This window comes from Mus musculus, chromosome 1 (assembly GCF_000001635.26).
Source record: "Mus musculus strain C57BL/6J chromosome 1, GRCm38.p6 C57BL/6J".
Classification (NCBI taxonomy): domain Eukaryota; kingdom Metazoa; phylum Chordata; class Mammalia; order Rodentia; family Muridae; genus Mus; species Mus musculus.
Window position 1 is genome coordinate 72,614,594 of NC_000067.6, and position 16,818 is coordinate 72,631,411.

Consider the following 16,818-nt stretch of genomic DNA (forward strand, 5'->3'; position numbering starts at 1 on the left):
TCCATGAAGTAATGGTGTTTGCACGGTTAGTCAGATAAGGAGGCTGTGGCTCTGTGGAAGCCCTCTTGCTATTGTTACTTTCAGTCCCTCTCAGGCTACGTCATGGTTGCTCCATCAGGCCCTAATGGCCTGTCTGTCAGGGCTGGCCCTTTGCTCTTACACACCTTTCCATCTAGAAGACGACATTATTATAACCTTTGTATATACAAGCCAAGACAGAGCGGCCATTTATTAAAAGCTGGTCCCCTTGAGGAGAGCTGGTTATAATGGTCCTTTGTGTGCGGCTGCTTTCTGGTCAGCAAAAGAAGCAAGAAGATGAAACAGGTCCCTGCAGAGTCCCAGGGACAGCATCCCTTCTCCCTTGTCACTTGGCGATCCATTCAAATGTCCAATTCAACGTAGAATAGAAATCTGGAAAACCCAATGTATCTATTTTAATAAGAGTCTAGGACTCAGGATCAAAGAATGCAAGTTGTTTCAAAATCCCTTGCCCATAGCTGGAAGCCAGGTGAGACCATTACAGATGCTAGGATTTCTACTTGGTTTTCTTTTTAAAGATAAAGCGATTGATTTCTCCTACATTAAAACATACTGTGGCTGAGGATGTAGGTCAGTGCTGGAGTATTTGCTTAGCATGGACAGGTCCCAGCATTGCAAAAGGAGAAAAGAGAAAACACAGTAGTGTCAGTAACACAATAGACGTGCGCCGTGTAGAGGCAAGGGAAGCACATGTACACGTGGCCCTTACTCAACACTGTGGCTTCTGGGAGTGGTGCTTCATCTGTGTGCGTTGCCGACTGAATCCCACCCTCAGGTTCTAAGCCCTGATATCTGAGCTCCTGAGAAACGCTGTTTCTGTTTCTGCTATTCAGTAGAAGTGCAACAACTAAGTCACCGCAGTGCTTCATGTTACCCTCCTCATCCGTGCAGTGAGACCTTCCGCATAGCCATCCTCACTTCCGAGTTACTACACACACATTGCTTAGAAAACTGCATGGACTGTTGCTATATTTTTACCCTTCAATTAAAGTAACTATCTTTGATTTCATATATTTTTGTAGGTAACATTTGTATATTACGATATTATCATGCATGTATATTGGGGGCAATATACATGCTACAGCACACAAGTGCAAGTCAAAGGACACCCCTATACATGGGCATTCTATATAAAATATATTGTATATGCCTATATATAGCTTTCTGTGTAAAATATATTGTATAAATAAAATGTACAAAAGTATAACTAGATATAAATATATACATAACAGGCAAATGAGTTTTTAAAGTTTATTAGATTTACTTGTATTTTTTATGCCTGAGTGTTTTGTGTATACGTGTATCTGTGCACCATGTGCATACTTGATGCCCAAAGAGATGAGAAGAGAATATTGGATACACTATAACTTGAGTTATGGATGGCTCTGACCCATGATGTGGATGCTGGGAATCAAAGTGGGGTCCTCTGCATGAGCAACAAATGCTCTGAACTGCTAAGCCAGTGCTCCATCCTTGCCACTCCTCGTTCTTTTATTTTATTTTATATGTACGGGCAATTTGTCTGCATGTATACCTGTGTACTCACTGGGAGCCTGATGCCTTGTGGAGGCTAGAAGAGGGTGTCAGATATCCTGAGACTGGAGGTACAGTCTCTTGGGTATTGGGAATTGAATCCCAGTCTTATAGAAGAGCAGCCAGTGCTCTTACCTATTGAGCCATCTCTCCAGCCTAATACATGTATTTAAAACAAGAATTGGAATTGTTAAAACAAGAATTGGAAACTATTACATGAGTGATGTTTTGAAATGTACCAGACTAGAGTAGTTGCTAAGAAAGTCCGCAGCGTCTTCATTTGGGACAGCTTATTCTGGAGTAGTGAGAGTGGGTTGTTAAACTCTCATTCTCTCTCCACAGAAACAGCAACAGAAAGAAGCTCTCCTTGTCTTCTTCAACAGAACAGCAGAAGCTAAAATCCCATGTGTCGTGTAAGTAGTCACCGAGGTTCACCTTTTGCTACAGCGCATGTTTGAAAGCAGTGGTTATGGCAGACGGACGGAGATGGCTCAGTGAGTGACGTGCTTGCCACACAAGCATGAGGACCTGAATGTGAATCCCCAGCTCCTTCACAGAGAGCCAGGGCCCTGCACAGATCTGCCACCCCAGCCGTGGGGAGACAAAGACGGACAGATGCCTGCAGCTTGCTGGCCCTGGTCAGTGGTCTCTAGGTTCAGTGAGAGACCTTTTGACTGAGGTCATTAGAAAGACTAAGGAAGATGCCTGATGTTGCCCTCTGGCCTCCATACACACAGGCACTCACGTGTACAACCTCACTGCTGTTGAAACCTGAGGCAATCCTGACAGTGTGCACTTTGATTTTTTAATTACTCGACACTCGGGTTGTATGATAGGTAATGGGGCACGGGGTCCACTCACAATGAGAGCTTATTTCATGTGAGTGAGAAGTGCCACACTGACTCTGAGACTGAGATCTGTGTATAAAGAGAGAAAGTAGCTTGTGTGGTCCTTTCACTCACCCCAGCCCAGATCCAACCTCTGGCCAACCCACTGTCTCTGATTGACCCTGCTGACCATTTCTTATATTCTGCTGCGTAGCAGATGACAAGGGAACAGTCCTTTGCCCAGTCCCTCCAGGGTCTGTGGGGTCCCTCTCTTCAGTTATTAGGTCCATAGCCATCCATTTCCCTAACAAATTCTCGTGTGTTGATTGGTTTGGGTTTGTTTTCTGCGTCGTCAGAGCTCAAACCCAGAGCCCTGTACAGAGCACGTACTCCGCATGAAGCCGTGTCCCAAGCTTAAACTGAACTGTCTTGCTACCTCATAAGCCTGAGCCATGTCTGACAAATACCTTCTCAAATCCCACCATAAATGTGTAGGACTTTATTGTTTCTAAACGATTTTTACCTCAATGTATTTCACACCTGGAGCCTTTATGAAATCTGAAGTCACTACATTGGCTCCATTTGAAGTGTTGATACTGGCTCATGCGAGCCTGTAGCCCTCCGAGTCACACACATCTAAGGAAGAAGAGAAATTAGATTGTGGTTCTCTGTTCTCTGCTGCTTCTCTTCCCCCTTTTTTTTTGCTGCTGTGTGTTTTCTTTTTAATGAGCATCCTTTGGTGAGGCAGACAACTGCATGGTCGTAGGCAAACATGTCCATTCTGGGGATGACAAGAGAAACTTGAAATGAGCAGGGCATGGATAAAGGCGCAAGGGTCATTAGGAAAATTGGGGCCAGAGGTTTTTATGAGCTGACCAAGTTGATTTTGTGACCCTGTGGTTTTTTAATGCTGTGGCAATAAACTTCCCCTTACATCATGGCAAATGATGTTTTACCTCTCTCAGAATAATTAGATCCTGTTAATACACTGGTTACGAATTGAAGTCTAATTCGAATCTTTGGTCAGATGTCATTTTGTTTGGAAATAATTCTTAGATGTTTACAGGAAAGTCCACTCTAGCCCTGTCTGTATCATAGAAACCTGTTGAGCCCTGTCCTTCCCAAGGAGAGAAAGCCTTATCTGCTCTGCCTAGACGAGCCCCGTTCCCTAGAAAGGATGACCGTGACCTGGCTGAGGGCTCTGGTGTCCCAAGAAGTGAGCAGTAGTTACCCGTACAGATCAACTCTTCTTTGAGATTGCGTGCTAATGCAAGGGGAATAGAGCTGACTGAGTGACTCCTTACCCAACAGGTTCCCAGCAGTGAGCCTCTGCCTTTAAGACCCAAGGTTGTAGATAAAAACTATGAAGTTAGGAAAAAACACAGTTGCAGCTGGAGAGATGAGGGCGCAGTGATTAAGAGCACTCACTGTGTTTGTACAGGGCCCAGATTTGTCCCTAGCACCCATGGGACCTCTCACGGTTGTCTATGACCCCACTTCCAGGGGATCTGACACCCTCTTCTGGCCTTTATAGGCACTGGACACATGTGTACACATACACACATGTAGGCAAAATTTATATGCATTAAATTAATAAACCATTAAAAACAAACATGCAGCTGGGCAGTGGTGGTGTACCCCTTTAATCCCAGCACTCAGGAGGCAGAGGCAGGGGGATTTCTGAGTTCGAGGCCAGCCTGGTCTACAGAGTGAGTTCCAGGACAGCCAGGGCTACACAGAGAAACCCTGTCTCAAAAAAACCAAAAATAAATAAAAAATAAAAACAAACATACGTAGTGGAAAGAGGAGTAAATTAATGGGTGACCAAGCCAGTGGATCCTCCTACCACGTTCCCTTGTCTGGGAAAAAACCTCCATTAGCCCTGATCTAACCTGCTACGCTCTCTGGTTGAGTCAACTGGACAAGCTGAGAGGCTTAAAAGTCACTCATGAGGCAAAAGAGTTTCAAGGAAGCTCTCCTCCTGGAGTCTAGCGTTCCCTACCCATACAGTAATTTTTCATTCCCGTGTTCCATTCCCGCGTTAGTCTAGTGTATGGATCCACGTGCTCTAGATCTGGCTGTGGTTTTAGAGTATTGCATTATTCATGAGATGGTTAGCTAGAACGGAACTCCCTAGTTAGAACCATGGCTTGGGTGTGAAAGCCCTTGCCCTAGGAGTGAAAAGTTCTCACACCTGGCTTCTAAGACTATAGCTGACCTTAGATAGGGCTGACTTTGTCTCAGTTATTTTATTGCCCAGTTCCTGCCAGTCTTTGCGTTTTCATTCCTCTGTTCTGTGTAAGAGTCATTAAGCATCTGGTTACCTCATTTGTACCTTGTGGGTATGTCACCCAACTACCTTGTTGTCTTCTGCATAAAAAGTCTGATGTTCGATTTAAAAAATTACATTCAGAATCCACACAAACTCTCCTGTGTGTGTGTCCACACTTTGTCCACCCGCGTCGAGAGACCCCGTTCCACGCAGACACAGGGACCCAGAGGGTCTGCGGCACTAACCGTTGGTTCTTCCAGCTGTGGTCTCAGTAGAGGGGAAGAGGAGAGTCGCCGCTAAGTGTCTTTCCTCAGTTATCACTTATTTCTCAGTGTTGAGCTTACAGGGATTTGTGTAGAGAATGTTTTAACCTCATCTTTTAGGTTTGAACTAAGACCAGATTAAATTGGTAGTGTCAACTAACATGAAAGCTGATGATTTCAGTAAACTACATGACATGAATCCCACATAGCAACATACCAGAGACACAGAGCAACCAGAGACACACAGAGCTCTTGCTTACAGAGAATTCAGTTTGTGTAGGTAAGATGACTAGAGTAGAAAACTCTTCCTAAACATGTCAGAAGATGGTTTACCTCCTTTTCTTCTGCCCACATGACCTGCTGTGAGTAAAGGGAAAAGATAAGTCTCAGAAGAGAGAGGGAGTGGGCAGGAGAGGGCAGGCGCCTTGTAGGTGCTTAACGTCGCTTTGTGGGAACTCACTGCAGTTGGATGTTTAATCTGCTTTGCTATCATTGCGAATATAGCGAGTATATCCTGGACCTTCTGGACAGCGGACGAGAGAAGTTTCTAGTGTTTGCACACCATAAGGTGATTCTGGATGCAGTTGCCAAGGAGCTCGAGAGGAAGGTAAGCCCCCTCTGAACTCTGGGACGTCTTGACTTCTACCGTTTGTGCGTCAGGTTGTTCTGCACAGCATTTGGTCAGGAATACGCAAAGTGAGGCCGTGGTGTCTAGAAACGTTGTTGAAGGCCTTCTGAGCAGTTGGTACACAGCGGGGTCAAGTGTCCTCACACACGGGACGCTCGGTCTTCCTCCTACTGTAAACAGGAGCTTGTCTCCAGGGACCTTTCATAACACAATGTGTTTATAACACAATGAAGGCTCCTGTTACCCAGGAGCCTTACAAGTTGTACATGGTAGTGTCTGGCTTTTCTGTACCATTGATGGATCTTGATAAAGTGAGCAGGAGCTATCTGGAGGGAGCCCTGAGGTGGAGGGCGCTCCGAGGACATTCACTAAAATGCCACACTGCACTTTGACTCCCTCTTGGCCTCTGCTTTAGTTTAGAATCATAAATCCCCTTTCCCTCCCTCATGGCTTGTACTTCTCTAACGTTGAAGGAATACAGAATAAAATCCACACCTGTGACTCTCCCACTCAGGCTGAGTAAGGAAAAGCTTCACTGTATTTATGTCAAGACCTAGGGGTTTTCTTTGTTTTTCCATTCTCTTTTAAAAAGATTTGCTTAATCTTTGTGGTACTGAATATTGAATCCAGAATCTCTTGGATACTGTGCATGTGATATACCACTGGGCTACATTTCCAGGCCTTTATTCATTTTTTTTTTTTAAAGACAAGGTCTTGCTAAGTTATTGAGGCTGGTTTGAACTCACTCTATAGCTCAGACAGGCCTTGAACTAGTGGCCTTGGATTCCTTATTATTTGTGATGACAGGCTGTGCCACCAGTCCTGGGTGATTTGTGTAATTTTTAACTACAGGTATGTGTGTGGGTTCCTGTGGAGGCCAAAGCCATGAGATCCCCTGGAGCCTAGAATCGCGAGCAGTTGTGAGCCGCCCGCCCAGTGTGGGAGCTGAGAACTGAGCTCTGCTCCTCTGCAAGAGCAGTAACCACTGTGTCATCCTCCCAGCCCCTGGTGCTTAAGTAATAAAATACTTGGGCCCCAGTTAGTAATCTAAGTTCACTCCCCTCCTTCAGCCCCCAGAGGCCCTGTCCTGAATTTATTGCATGTCTGTATTAGTCGGGGTTCTTTAGAGTAACAGAACTTATGGAATGATTCTTTCATATATAGGAAGGGGATTTATTAGAGAGACTTACAGGCTGTGGGTGGGCTAATCCAACAATGGTTACCTAGGAACAGAAGGTCCATGAACCTCGTAGTTATTCAGTCCATGAAGCTGGATGTCTCAGCTGGTCGTCAGGACATGCCAGAGTCCCACCAAAGTAGACTCTAATGCCAGTGAGAGAATGGGCTTGCTAGTGAAAGCAAGTTGGCAAAGGGAGACGTTCTTTCTTCCATGCGCTTTATATATCAAAGGGTGTGGTCCAGATTAAAGCTGTATCTTCCCACCTCAAAGATCCAGACTAGAATCAGGTCTTCCCACTTCAAATGATTCAGTTAAGCAAAAATCCCTCTCCGGTGTGCCCAGCCACTTGGGTTTTAGTTAATTCCAGAAGTTGACAACCAATAATAGCCATCAGGATGTCCCTCCGCTCCTAAATCTGGTCTCTTTATTAACCAATTTGCATCAGTAGGAGGGCAGTGTAAGTAGCTGCCATTGCTGTTTCGCCCACCATTGCTTCTGAGATTTCTCTACAAGGTGTAACATGTAGTTGGGTGTATAGTGTGTATACTGCTGCAGAGTAGTGTTGGGCTGCATGGCTAGCCACCTGCTGCTCATGCACATGGGGCCTTGCTTATCTTGCTAATAGCAGATAGTTTTGAAGATGTGCCTCTGTGTGTGCTGTGTGTTTGTATGCACCTTGTATGTGGTCAGGCGTGAGTCATAGGATAGACTCATTTTCAGTTTTATTGGATTGCTGTTAACGGTAGCTGCTCGGATTTATTAACCCACCAAAGCAGCCTTGCAGGCCTGAGTTGTCTTGCTCACTTCATGTTGCTACATGTTTAACCCGTGCAGCCCCGAGTTCTTATGCTCACTGTATTAGTTAGGGTTCTCTAGAGTCACAGAACTTATGGGTAGTCTCTATATAGTAAAGGAATGTATTGATGACTTACAGTCTGCAGTCCAGTTCCCAACAATGGTTCAGTCGCAGCTGTGAATGGAAGTCCAAGGATCTAGCAGTTACTCAGTCTCACACCAGCAAACAGGCAAAGGAGCAAGAGCAAGACTCCCTTTTTCCAATGTCCTTATATTGTCTCCAGCAGAAGGTGTAGCCCAGATTAAAGTTGTGTTCCACCACACCTTTAATCCCGGATGACCTTGAATTTGGAGATTTAATCTTCTGGAATCCATAGCCACTGTGCCTCAAGATCTCCATACCAAGTTCCAGATCAGAAACTTCTATCTCCAAGCCTCCAGATAAGGGTCACTGGTGAGCCTTCGAATCTGGATTGTAGTTCATTCCAAATATAGTCAAGTTGACAACCAGGAATAGCCACTACACTCACTTCATGTGATCAGATGTTTAACCCTTGCAGCCCTGAGCTCTCACCCACACTTCATGTGGTCAGATATTTACACTTCGACTTTTGCCAGGCCAGTAAATGAGCTCTGATTCTGTTCTCGCTTCCATTTGCATTGCTCTGAAAATATTTCTTTTTTTTTTGGGGGGGGGGGCGGTTACAAGAGTCAGTTTGGCTTATTCTATGAGGATCCTGTTTGCACCTATTTTGCCCTATTTTTCTATTGGCTTGCCTTTTTCTTGTTGACTAAAAGAAATTCTTTATAAATTCTGGATATTAATCAGTTGTCTTTTTTTTTACTTCATTAACTTCTTTTTGCATAAAAGATTGATTGTTTTAGTTACATGTCAAGTTTATTCATGTCTTGTTTTGTAGCTTATGTTTTTTGTTACTAATTTAAGGGGTTTTTCACTAAGTAAGGCTATGACAGTTTTCTCTTGGAGTTTTTCCCTGTGAGTTGTAGCGGTGGATCTTCAAGGTTACTTCTTGGTTTAATTCTTGCATACAAAATGGTTTAGGAACAGACTGAAGGAACTAAATCTGTAACCTCTAGAAGAGCTTCTGGGCTTTCCAGGAATCCAAGACAATTACAAAACTATTACAATGTATAATAAACAGTTTAGTACAATACTTAGATTTCAAATAAGTATGCTAAAATGAGTTATTTTAAAAAATACACTGATCATGGCTGAATGGATGGTTCAGCAGTAAAAAAGTCTTCTACTACTGAGCTACATGCCTAGCCCCCTTGCTTTAATTTTTAAAAATTTGATACAGTATCTCACTGAGTTGTCCAGACAGGGCTTTGAACTTGTGGTCCTCCCATGTCAGCCTCCCAGACAGCTGGGTTAGAGATCTGCACCACTCAGCAGGGCTCAATTAGATTTGTTTGTTTTTAAGGGACCTTAACTGTTATCCTAAGGGACATCTCAGAGAATAAGCAGGTAAGGTCTGAGAAAGGACAGCACATTGGAGACTTGATCCTGAGCATCTTATGTACAATGTACAGGGCACTAGCACTGAATCATGGCATCCGACAGACAGCTAGGAAACGGGAACCAAGGAGTCGCGTCATTTATTCAGCACATAACCGCTGGGAAGCTCTCGAGTAACTGGGGCAGGGAGAGGCAGTCACTGAATCTCTACCGTACTGTTTACTGCATTAAACGCATGGGTCTTAGGGCTGTCCTTCTCCTGGGCTCAAACTCAGGTTGGCAGACTTGGCAGGATGCAGCTTTACTCACTGAACCATCCAATCTGGAAAGCTAAGATATTTCTTTCTTTTTTTTTTTTTCAGTCTTTCACTAATATGTTTTAATATTTTTAAGAAGTTAAAACAAAGTTCACATGCAAATATCATATACATGGCAGCAGTCCAATTTTTTTCTTTTCTTTTTTTTTTAATTAGGTATTTTCCTTGTTTACATTTTCAATGCTATCCCAAAGGTCCCCCATACCCACCCCCCCAATCCCCTACCCACCCACTCCCCCTTTTTGGCCCTGGGGTTCCCCTGTACTGGGGCATATAAAGTTTGCAAGTCCAATGGGCCTCTCTTTACAGTGATGGCCGACTAGGCCATCTTTTGATACATATGCAGCTAGAGTCAAGAGCTCCGGGGTACTGGTTAGTTCATATTGTTGTTCCACCTATAGGGTTGCAGTTCCCTTTAGCTCCTTGGGTAATTTCTCTAGCTCCTCCATTGGGGGCCGTGTGATCCATCCAATAGCTGACTGTGATCATCCACTTCTGTGTTTGCTAGGCCCCGGCATAGTCTCACAAAAGACAGCTATATCTGGGTCCTTTCAGCAAAATCTTGCTAGTGTATGCAATGGTGTCAGCGTTTGGAAGCTGATATTTCTAAATACAAAGTAAAAGAGGATTTGGAAGAAAACTGATACAAAGGAATTAGCCAGGGAGACTAGCAGCGACCAGTATGACATAGACAAAATGGCGGAGACTAGCAGCGACCAGTATGACATAGACAAAATGGCGGCTGCATCAAAACCAACACTGTGACTGAGTGAGCAAGAGTCTTGCTTTTTTTTTTTTTTTTTCCTTTTGCTATGGTATTTGAGTTTTATAACCAAAGAAAACCGTTGCTGTGTGATAGACTGTACGTAAAGTGCAGTTTGATGAGGCGGTGAGCATGGCCATCACCCTCTGCCCCCGTCCCCCAGGCTCTCTGTCCTCGTGCCCCCATCCCCACTCCTGCGCCTCCCTCTGGGCTGAGCCCAGCTGTTCTCACTCTTGATCAGTTTGCATTGTTTGGAGTTGGACATAAATATGGAATCATTCAATATATATTCTGTTTTTAGTTTTTGTTTGTGTGTTTGTTTTCTGTCTTTTGTTCATATACCAGGATTCATCATTGTTTTAGCAACAGTTTTTTAGTACTGAGTAAAACCTCACTGCACACCACAGGGATTTTTTTTAACTCACCTATTGATGAATAAATACCTACCAAATCTTCTGTTTTAGAAAAAAATTAGGGGGGCTGGAGAGATGGCTGAGCAGTTAAGAGTACTGACTGCTCTTCTGAAGGTCCTGAATTCAAATACAAGCAACCACATGGTGGCTCACAGCCATCCATAATAAGATCTGATGTCCTCTTCTGGTGTGTCTGAAGACATCTACAGTGTACTCACATACAAGAAAATAAATCTTTGAGCCAGAGCGAGCAGGGATTGGAGGGGAGGGAGAGAGAGAGGGAAGTGGTTAAATTATCTATTGTCACATAAATATTTTTTTAGTAGTTTACAGTATGATTTGGGTGAAAAATAAAATATAATTTTTCTTTAAAAGATATGCAATATTCATTGAGAAAAGAGTAATATTTTTAAATGCTTCTTAAAAGAAAACAGCCAGACTAAACATGTAATTAATCTATAATCCAGAAGTTGGCTCCAGAGCAACCTCAAAGAAACAAAAACTTAAGTTCACACAGCATAGCCTGTTCACAGACATTCCTACCAGCTTCACTGAGAGTAGCCCCCCCCTCCCCCCACCATGGGTCTGCCCATGCCCTCCTGTATGGACATGGGACCACAGGCATGTGCCATGATGTGGATAGCACTCCACAGTAGCCTGAGCAGAGTACTGATGTAGACAACACTTGACAGCTCTACAGTTGGTGTCGCTGAGGGAAAAGCTCAGCCCCGAGGCACCATGTTGATCACATTTATACAGCAATTACAGATTAAACACCTCAGAATGCAGGGTGTGCTGGTACTGCCCGGGGGGGGGGGGGGGGGGCGGCGGCAGGGAGCACTGGGGAAGAGAGAGGTGGGGAGTCAGTTCTCAGACGGCTTCAGAAGGACCCTGTGATCAAGAAACCATTCACCACTACTATGGAGATGAATACATAGAAAGCCCTGCTGATAAAAATGTGTGGAATGAGTATCCATGTGAAGACATGGGCACACGCATACACTCCCCACACTCATGTGCATGCATACACATGAGTGCACAGGTAGCATGAGTTATCTGAAGATCTCTGAGTTGTATCAAAGTTGGCGTCCTGGTGGCAATACTATTCTATACTTTTACAAAAGACTACTGCATGGGAAAATCAGCCCATGTACAGAGGCCTGTTTGTATTGTTTCCTTTGATAATAGGTGCTTGTACCGATTGGATTAGTCCAACCTTCAGTTTTGTAAAGGGAAACAGCCTGAAATTAAAGGATTGGGTAGCAGAGCAGTTCTGCCATTGGGCCCTACCTAGAGGAGCTGGCTGGGCAGCCCCTGCAGACTGTAGCAGCTCACCTCAGTTTCTCCTTTGTCACACAGAACGTTCAACACATCCGGATCGATGGCTCCACTCCCTCAGCAGACCGGGAGGCTCAGTGCCAGCGGTTCCAGCTGTCCAAAGGGCACACAGTGGCACTGTTGTCCATCACAGCCGCCAACATGGGCCTCACCTTCTCCACAGCTGATCTGGTCGTGTTTGCTGAGCTCTTCTGGAACCCAGGGGTAGGGAATGTAGCTAGAGTCCCCCTGGGCATGCCCAGGGCTGAGAAATACAAGATCCGTAAATGAATGGCAGAAGACATGTTCTTGGGCTGGGAGATGGCTTAGCAGCTAAGGACACTGGCTACTCTTGCAGAGGACCTGGGTTCAATTCCCAGCACCCACATGGTGGCTCACAACCATCTGTAACTTCAGTCCCTGTCTATTCTGGCTTCCACGAGGGCCAGGTACACATGTAGTGCACATGCATGCAGGCAAAACATTCATGCACATGAAAATAAAAAAAAAAAATGTTTTTAAAAGAAGATGACATGTTCTGCAAGTGTCCCTTGCTCTCAGCCCTGGCTGTCTCTGGTCACGCTTGTGTTTGTACAAGCTCTTGCTGTACACTGGCTTCAAGCACTGCAAGTCTTCACAGCGGCCTGCAGGACCATCTTACCGATGGGGAAGTCCTTCCTCCTGCAGAGAGTTAGGAAAGTCCCAGCCTTCATCTCCCCTGTGAGGAAAGTAGGCACAGGAAGCCCAAGTGGAAATCCAGAACTGTATAGCCAAGTCTTTAGAGGCACTCACCCAGGCCTTGTTTGCCAGTGGGGGTCTCAGAGTGATAGCACCACGTGTTTGCTCAGTGTCATTATGTCCCTGACATGACTGATAACTGAGGGCTGTGATGGCAGATCCAAGACGTTTGTTTGAATTCATAAACATTTCTTGGAGTCTCAGAAAAAAAGTTATTTTCCCTCTCATTTCTGACATGCTGCTTTTATAGGGCATATATCAGCCATTGCTTTAATGATGGGTAGGCTCTAAGGTTGAGGCTATTCATAAAACAGTGTCCTGGTTGCAGTTACTAAGGGGCTTACCAGCACATGAAAACAACACCCACCCCTAGTTGTCATGTAGGATCCCTTTTGTGGATGTGCTAGATCTAAATATTTGGAAGATAAACTTTAAAAATTTAGATACATTGTTTATTTTATGTGTATTATTATTTTGCTTACATGTATGTCAATATACCACCTACCTGCCTGGTACCTCTTGGAAGTCAGAAGAGGGTACCGCATCCCCTGGAACTGAGTGGTATATGGTTGTGAGCTACTAGGCCCTCTGCAAGAACAAGTGCTCTCAACCACTGAGCCCCCTCTGCAGTCCCTGGAAGATAACTTCTAATCTTCCAGAGGTTAGAAAGGAAAGTGTACCTATTTCTTTTGCTCCCCAGCACACAGACTGGAGGCAGAGCCTATATCCATGCTTTACCCACAAGCCCTAACACAGTGCCCAAGCGTGGTTTCTGCTAGATACCAGGTCCTGAGGTTTGTTAGAGTCTCCCAGTTTGATAAGAGGTAAGGGAAATGTGTAATAGAGGCAGCTCAGTGGGGCTAATGGATGGATGCCCCTCACTGTGAGGACACGGACTTAATTAGGTCTTTTCCCTAACTGTCTTGTTCCCTGGCCACACAGGTGCTGATCCAGGCCGAGGACCGTGTGCACCGCATTGGACAGACAAACTCTGTGAGCATCCACTACCTGGTGGCAAAAGGCACAGCAGATGACTACCTTTGGTATGCATGGGTGTAGATCAGAGGGTGTGGTTTCTTTGCTCCTTCTGAACTTAAGCTTTGGCTGAGACCAGCTAACTAGTAATGGCTTCCTGCTTCTCAACACCATGTTTGGCCTTAGTGTTCCTTGGAGGCTTGCAGGGTGCAGGGCAAACCCAGTAAGAAGAAAGACAAGTGACTCTTCCCACTGGTCCAAGAGGGAGAAGAACCTAGATACTGGGTGGAGTTCACTTATGAACACTCTGTTCTTAGCTGCCGCACTTTTTAGGATGGGCGCAGTGTTCTTTTTTCTTTTGGGATATGTGATATGGTGGTCACTTCTTTCAGGGCTAGGCACAGGAAAGTGCTTATTCTTAACCATGCAGTACTTCATGGCAAGGCTGCAGGGGTGTGTGTGTGTGTGTGTGTGTGTGTGTGTGTGTGTGTGTGTGCGCGCGCACGCACTACAGAAAATTGAGCACAGGGCCTCGCATATGCTAAGTAAGTTCCCTGCCTCTAAGCTTTGCCATGCAATCCTTCTCATCTTTCATTTTGAGTCAGAGTCTCACCAAGTTTGTCCTGTGTTAGCCTTAAAGTCTCTGTAGCCCAGGAGACCTTGAACGTTTGCTCCTCCAGCCTCAGACTCTTGTGGTGCTGAGATCACAGGCCTGCTCCACCGGGCCTGGGGGGTAGGGGGGTCCGGGTCACACACATTTCAACCCTTAAAGCCTGTGTCTATCATCCAGGTAAAAGTTCTCCAGGGTCTTTCTCAATCCCTTTCCCTCTGTCTGATGTGAAGGTCCTCAGTTATCCCATTAGTAGCCGCTCTCTGTGCCAGTGTTCAGCTGGTGACAAGGGTGCCTGACCTCTGCATGGCAGGCAGATCACCCTACCTCCTCTCTTGGTAAATGGATTTGCTCATGGGGCAGCTTCTAATGGCAAACTCAAATTTTTATTGTAATGAGGCAGAATTTATTTCCTAGACATCTTGTGCTAGAGAGACTTCTGAACCTGATATTATGAACAGAGAGTGGACTATTTCCAGTCGAGACTGGGTAAGTATTTCAGGAAGGACTGACTGATGCAAAAATGAGCTTCGGTTACCACCTCACAGGCCTGAAGGAACAAAGGGGCCTCATTTAGTCAGCCTTCTGGTCCTGGGTAGGTGTGTTCACTACAGCTCATTTCTCCCTACAGGCCTCTGATTCAAGAGAAGATTAAAGTTCTGGGGGAAGCTGGGCTTTCTGAGACCAATTTCTCGGAAATGACGGAAGCTACAGACTACGTGCACAAGGTAACGCCAGCATGAGACTCCTCATCCTATATAAAGTGAGGCAGTGAACTGGCTGCTAAGCTCTTGGGTCCTGAGAGGGGAGGTGTCAGTCTGGGGTGGACAGGTGGGCGGGCCTGCAGTCATTCTATTCATCTGTGTGGTCCCTTATGAAGAAGGGATTGGTAGTGATTGCTGCTTCTTCTCATGTGCCTTAAAGGCTCTCCAAAACGAAGGCTGACCTGGTGTCTCTTTCATCAGGCCATGAGAAAAAGATGGAAATTTCCCATAGCAACTGTCAGTTGTCCCCATAAGAAAGATGGCAATACCAGCCATACAGCAGGGCCACCACAGAACTGTCCAGCGTAGCCATATGGCATGTGAGACAAGCCTGAGATAGAAGTCTTTCCACCTCAACTATCCCTCCTGTAACATTAGCTCTCGCTGTAAAAACTGTAAGAGACCAGAGAACATCCCCCCATGATGGGTGTGTGCTAAAAGGTGCCAAAAGGTTGTTTCTTGGCCTTGGAGAGAACGGGGCCATCATGCCTTGGTACATCATACATGGCTTGGTCCTGGAAACCTAAATAACTGGGGTGACTAGGAAATAGAGAAAGGATAGACACACATATAGAAAAGCTGGGATCAGGTGCGCTATGCTCTCTCTGCTAGAAGCAGCAGATATTACAAAGCAAGCTAAAAGCTCATCGTGTTTACTACCATGTGGAGCATTAAGAAGGTAGCTAACATTGGTTATGTGAAAAGCAGTCCTAGACTTCAGTCATCTGGGAGGAGGAAGCTGGTCATTTGCTTGTAAATACTTGTATGTGCACACTGTCAGCATTCACACTTGGACCAGAGGCGGCTTTGCTGCGTCCATGGGTCTGAGGCAGTGGGTCCTGGACATGGCAGTCAACCGTGCACAGTCACTCAGGCTTCCTCCACTCCTTTCATAGTCACTCCATGCTTCTACAGCACTGTTTGAATGAAGTACTCAGAGCATATGGCTGCAGCTTAAAAATCTGAAAAGTGTGCGTGCATGCGTGCGTAATTACTGGAATAATTGCCTCTTTTATTGGTTATTTTATTTATTTAACATTTTAAACATTATCCCCTTTCCTGGTTTCCCCTCTGCAAGTTCCCTCCCCCATTCCCACCCCTACACTGAATAATTGCCTTTTTGAGTCAGGCAGTCCTATCACCCAGGCAGGTCTTGAACTCAAGGTCTTTCTGTTCAGTATCCTGAATGCTTGTGGATTATAGGCCTGAGATACCACATTCAACAGACACCATATTTTTGAATGTTGACCATGTGTCTTAGGGTTTTATTGTTGTGAAGAAACACCATGACCAAGGCAAACATTTAAGGCTAATCAGAGGTTTAGTCCATTATCATCATGGCAAGAAGCATGGTAGGATGCAGGCAGACATGGTGCTGAAGAAGGAGCTGAGAGTTCTACATTTGGATCCACAGGCAGCAGGAAAAGAACTGGCTTGAGTGTCTGAGACCTCAAAGCCCACCTCCTAGTGACACACTTCCTCCAACAAGGCCACACCCACTCCAGCAAGTCCATCCCTCCTAATAGTGCCATTCCCTGTGGACCAAGTATTCAAACACAGGAGCCTAGTGAGGCATTCCTATTCAAATCACCAGACTACAGCTTACCCTTGTAGACAAAAACAGGAACCAGACACCAGTAAAATGGCTTTACCTGGAAGCTTTGCTGGCACTCTGACGTTTGGGTGGTGACTATGCTAAGGACACCTAAGTTACTAGTGCTTATTCTGAAGGATTGCCCTCAACCCTTCTCATCCTGACCTTGCCCTCAGAAACTTTGAACCCATGAAAAACTTTCTGCCTAAAATACAAGTGCAGAGTGATGTAAGGGAGACTTGTCAGTATTTATTTTGATTAAAGCTTGCCTACTTTACTAAGATAGACCTGAGAATTTCATTAGCAACTT

General features: G+C 45.2%; 1 protein-coding gene across 7 annotated transcripts in view; it reads left to right on the forward strand.

Moving 5' to 3' along the window:
• Smarcal1 (SWI/SNF related matrix associated, actin dependent regulator of chromatin, subfamily a-like 1) overlaps positions 1–16,818 on the forward strand; it is a 100,096-nt gene that overhangs the window by 77,899 nt on the left and 5,379 nt on the right. For 6 of the 7 annotated variants that reach the window (XM_006496141.4, XM_006496143.4, XM_030255544.1 and 3 more), the window contains 5 exons: positions 1,915–1,985; positions 5,439–5,541; positions 11,870–12,052; positions 13,508–13,608; positions 14,782–14,878. In XM_006496141.4, the coding sequence (XP_006496204.1) occupies positions 1,915–1,985; positions 5,439–5,541; positions 11,870–12,052; positions 13,508–13,608; positions 14,782–14,878 (555 nt within the window). The other variant, XM_011238557.3, reaches the window with a different exon arrangement.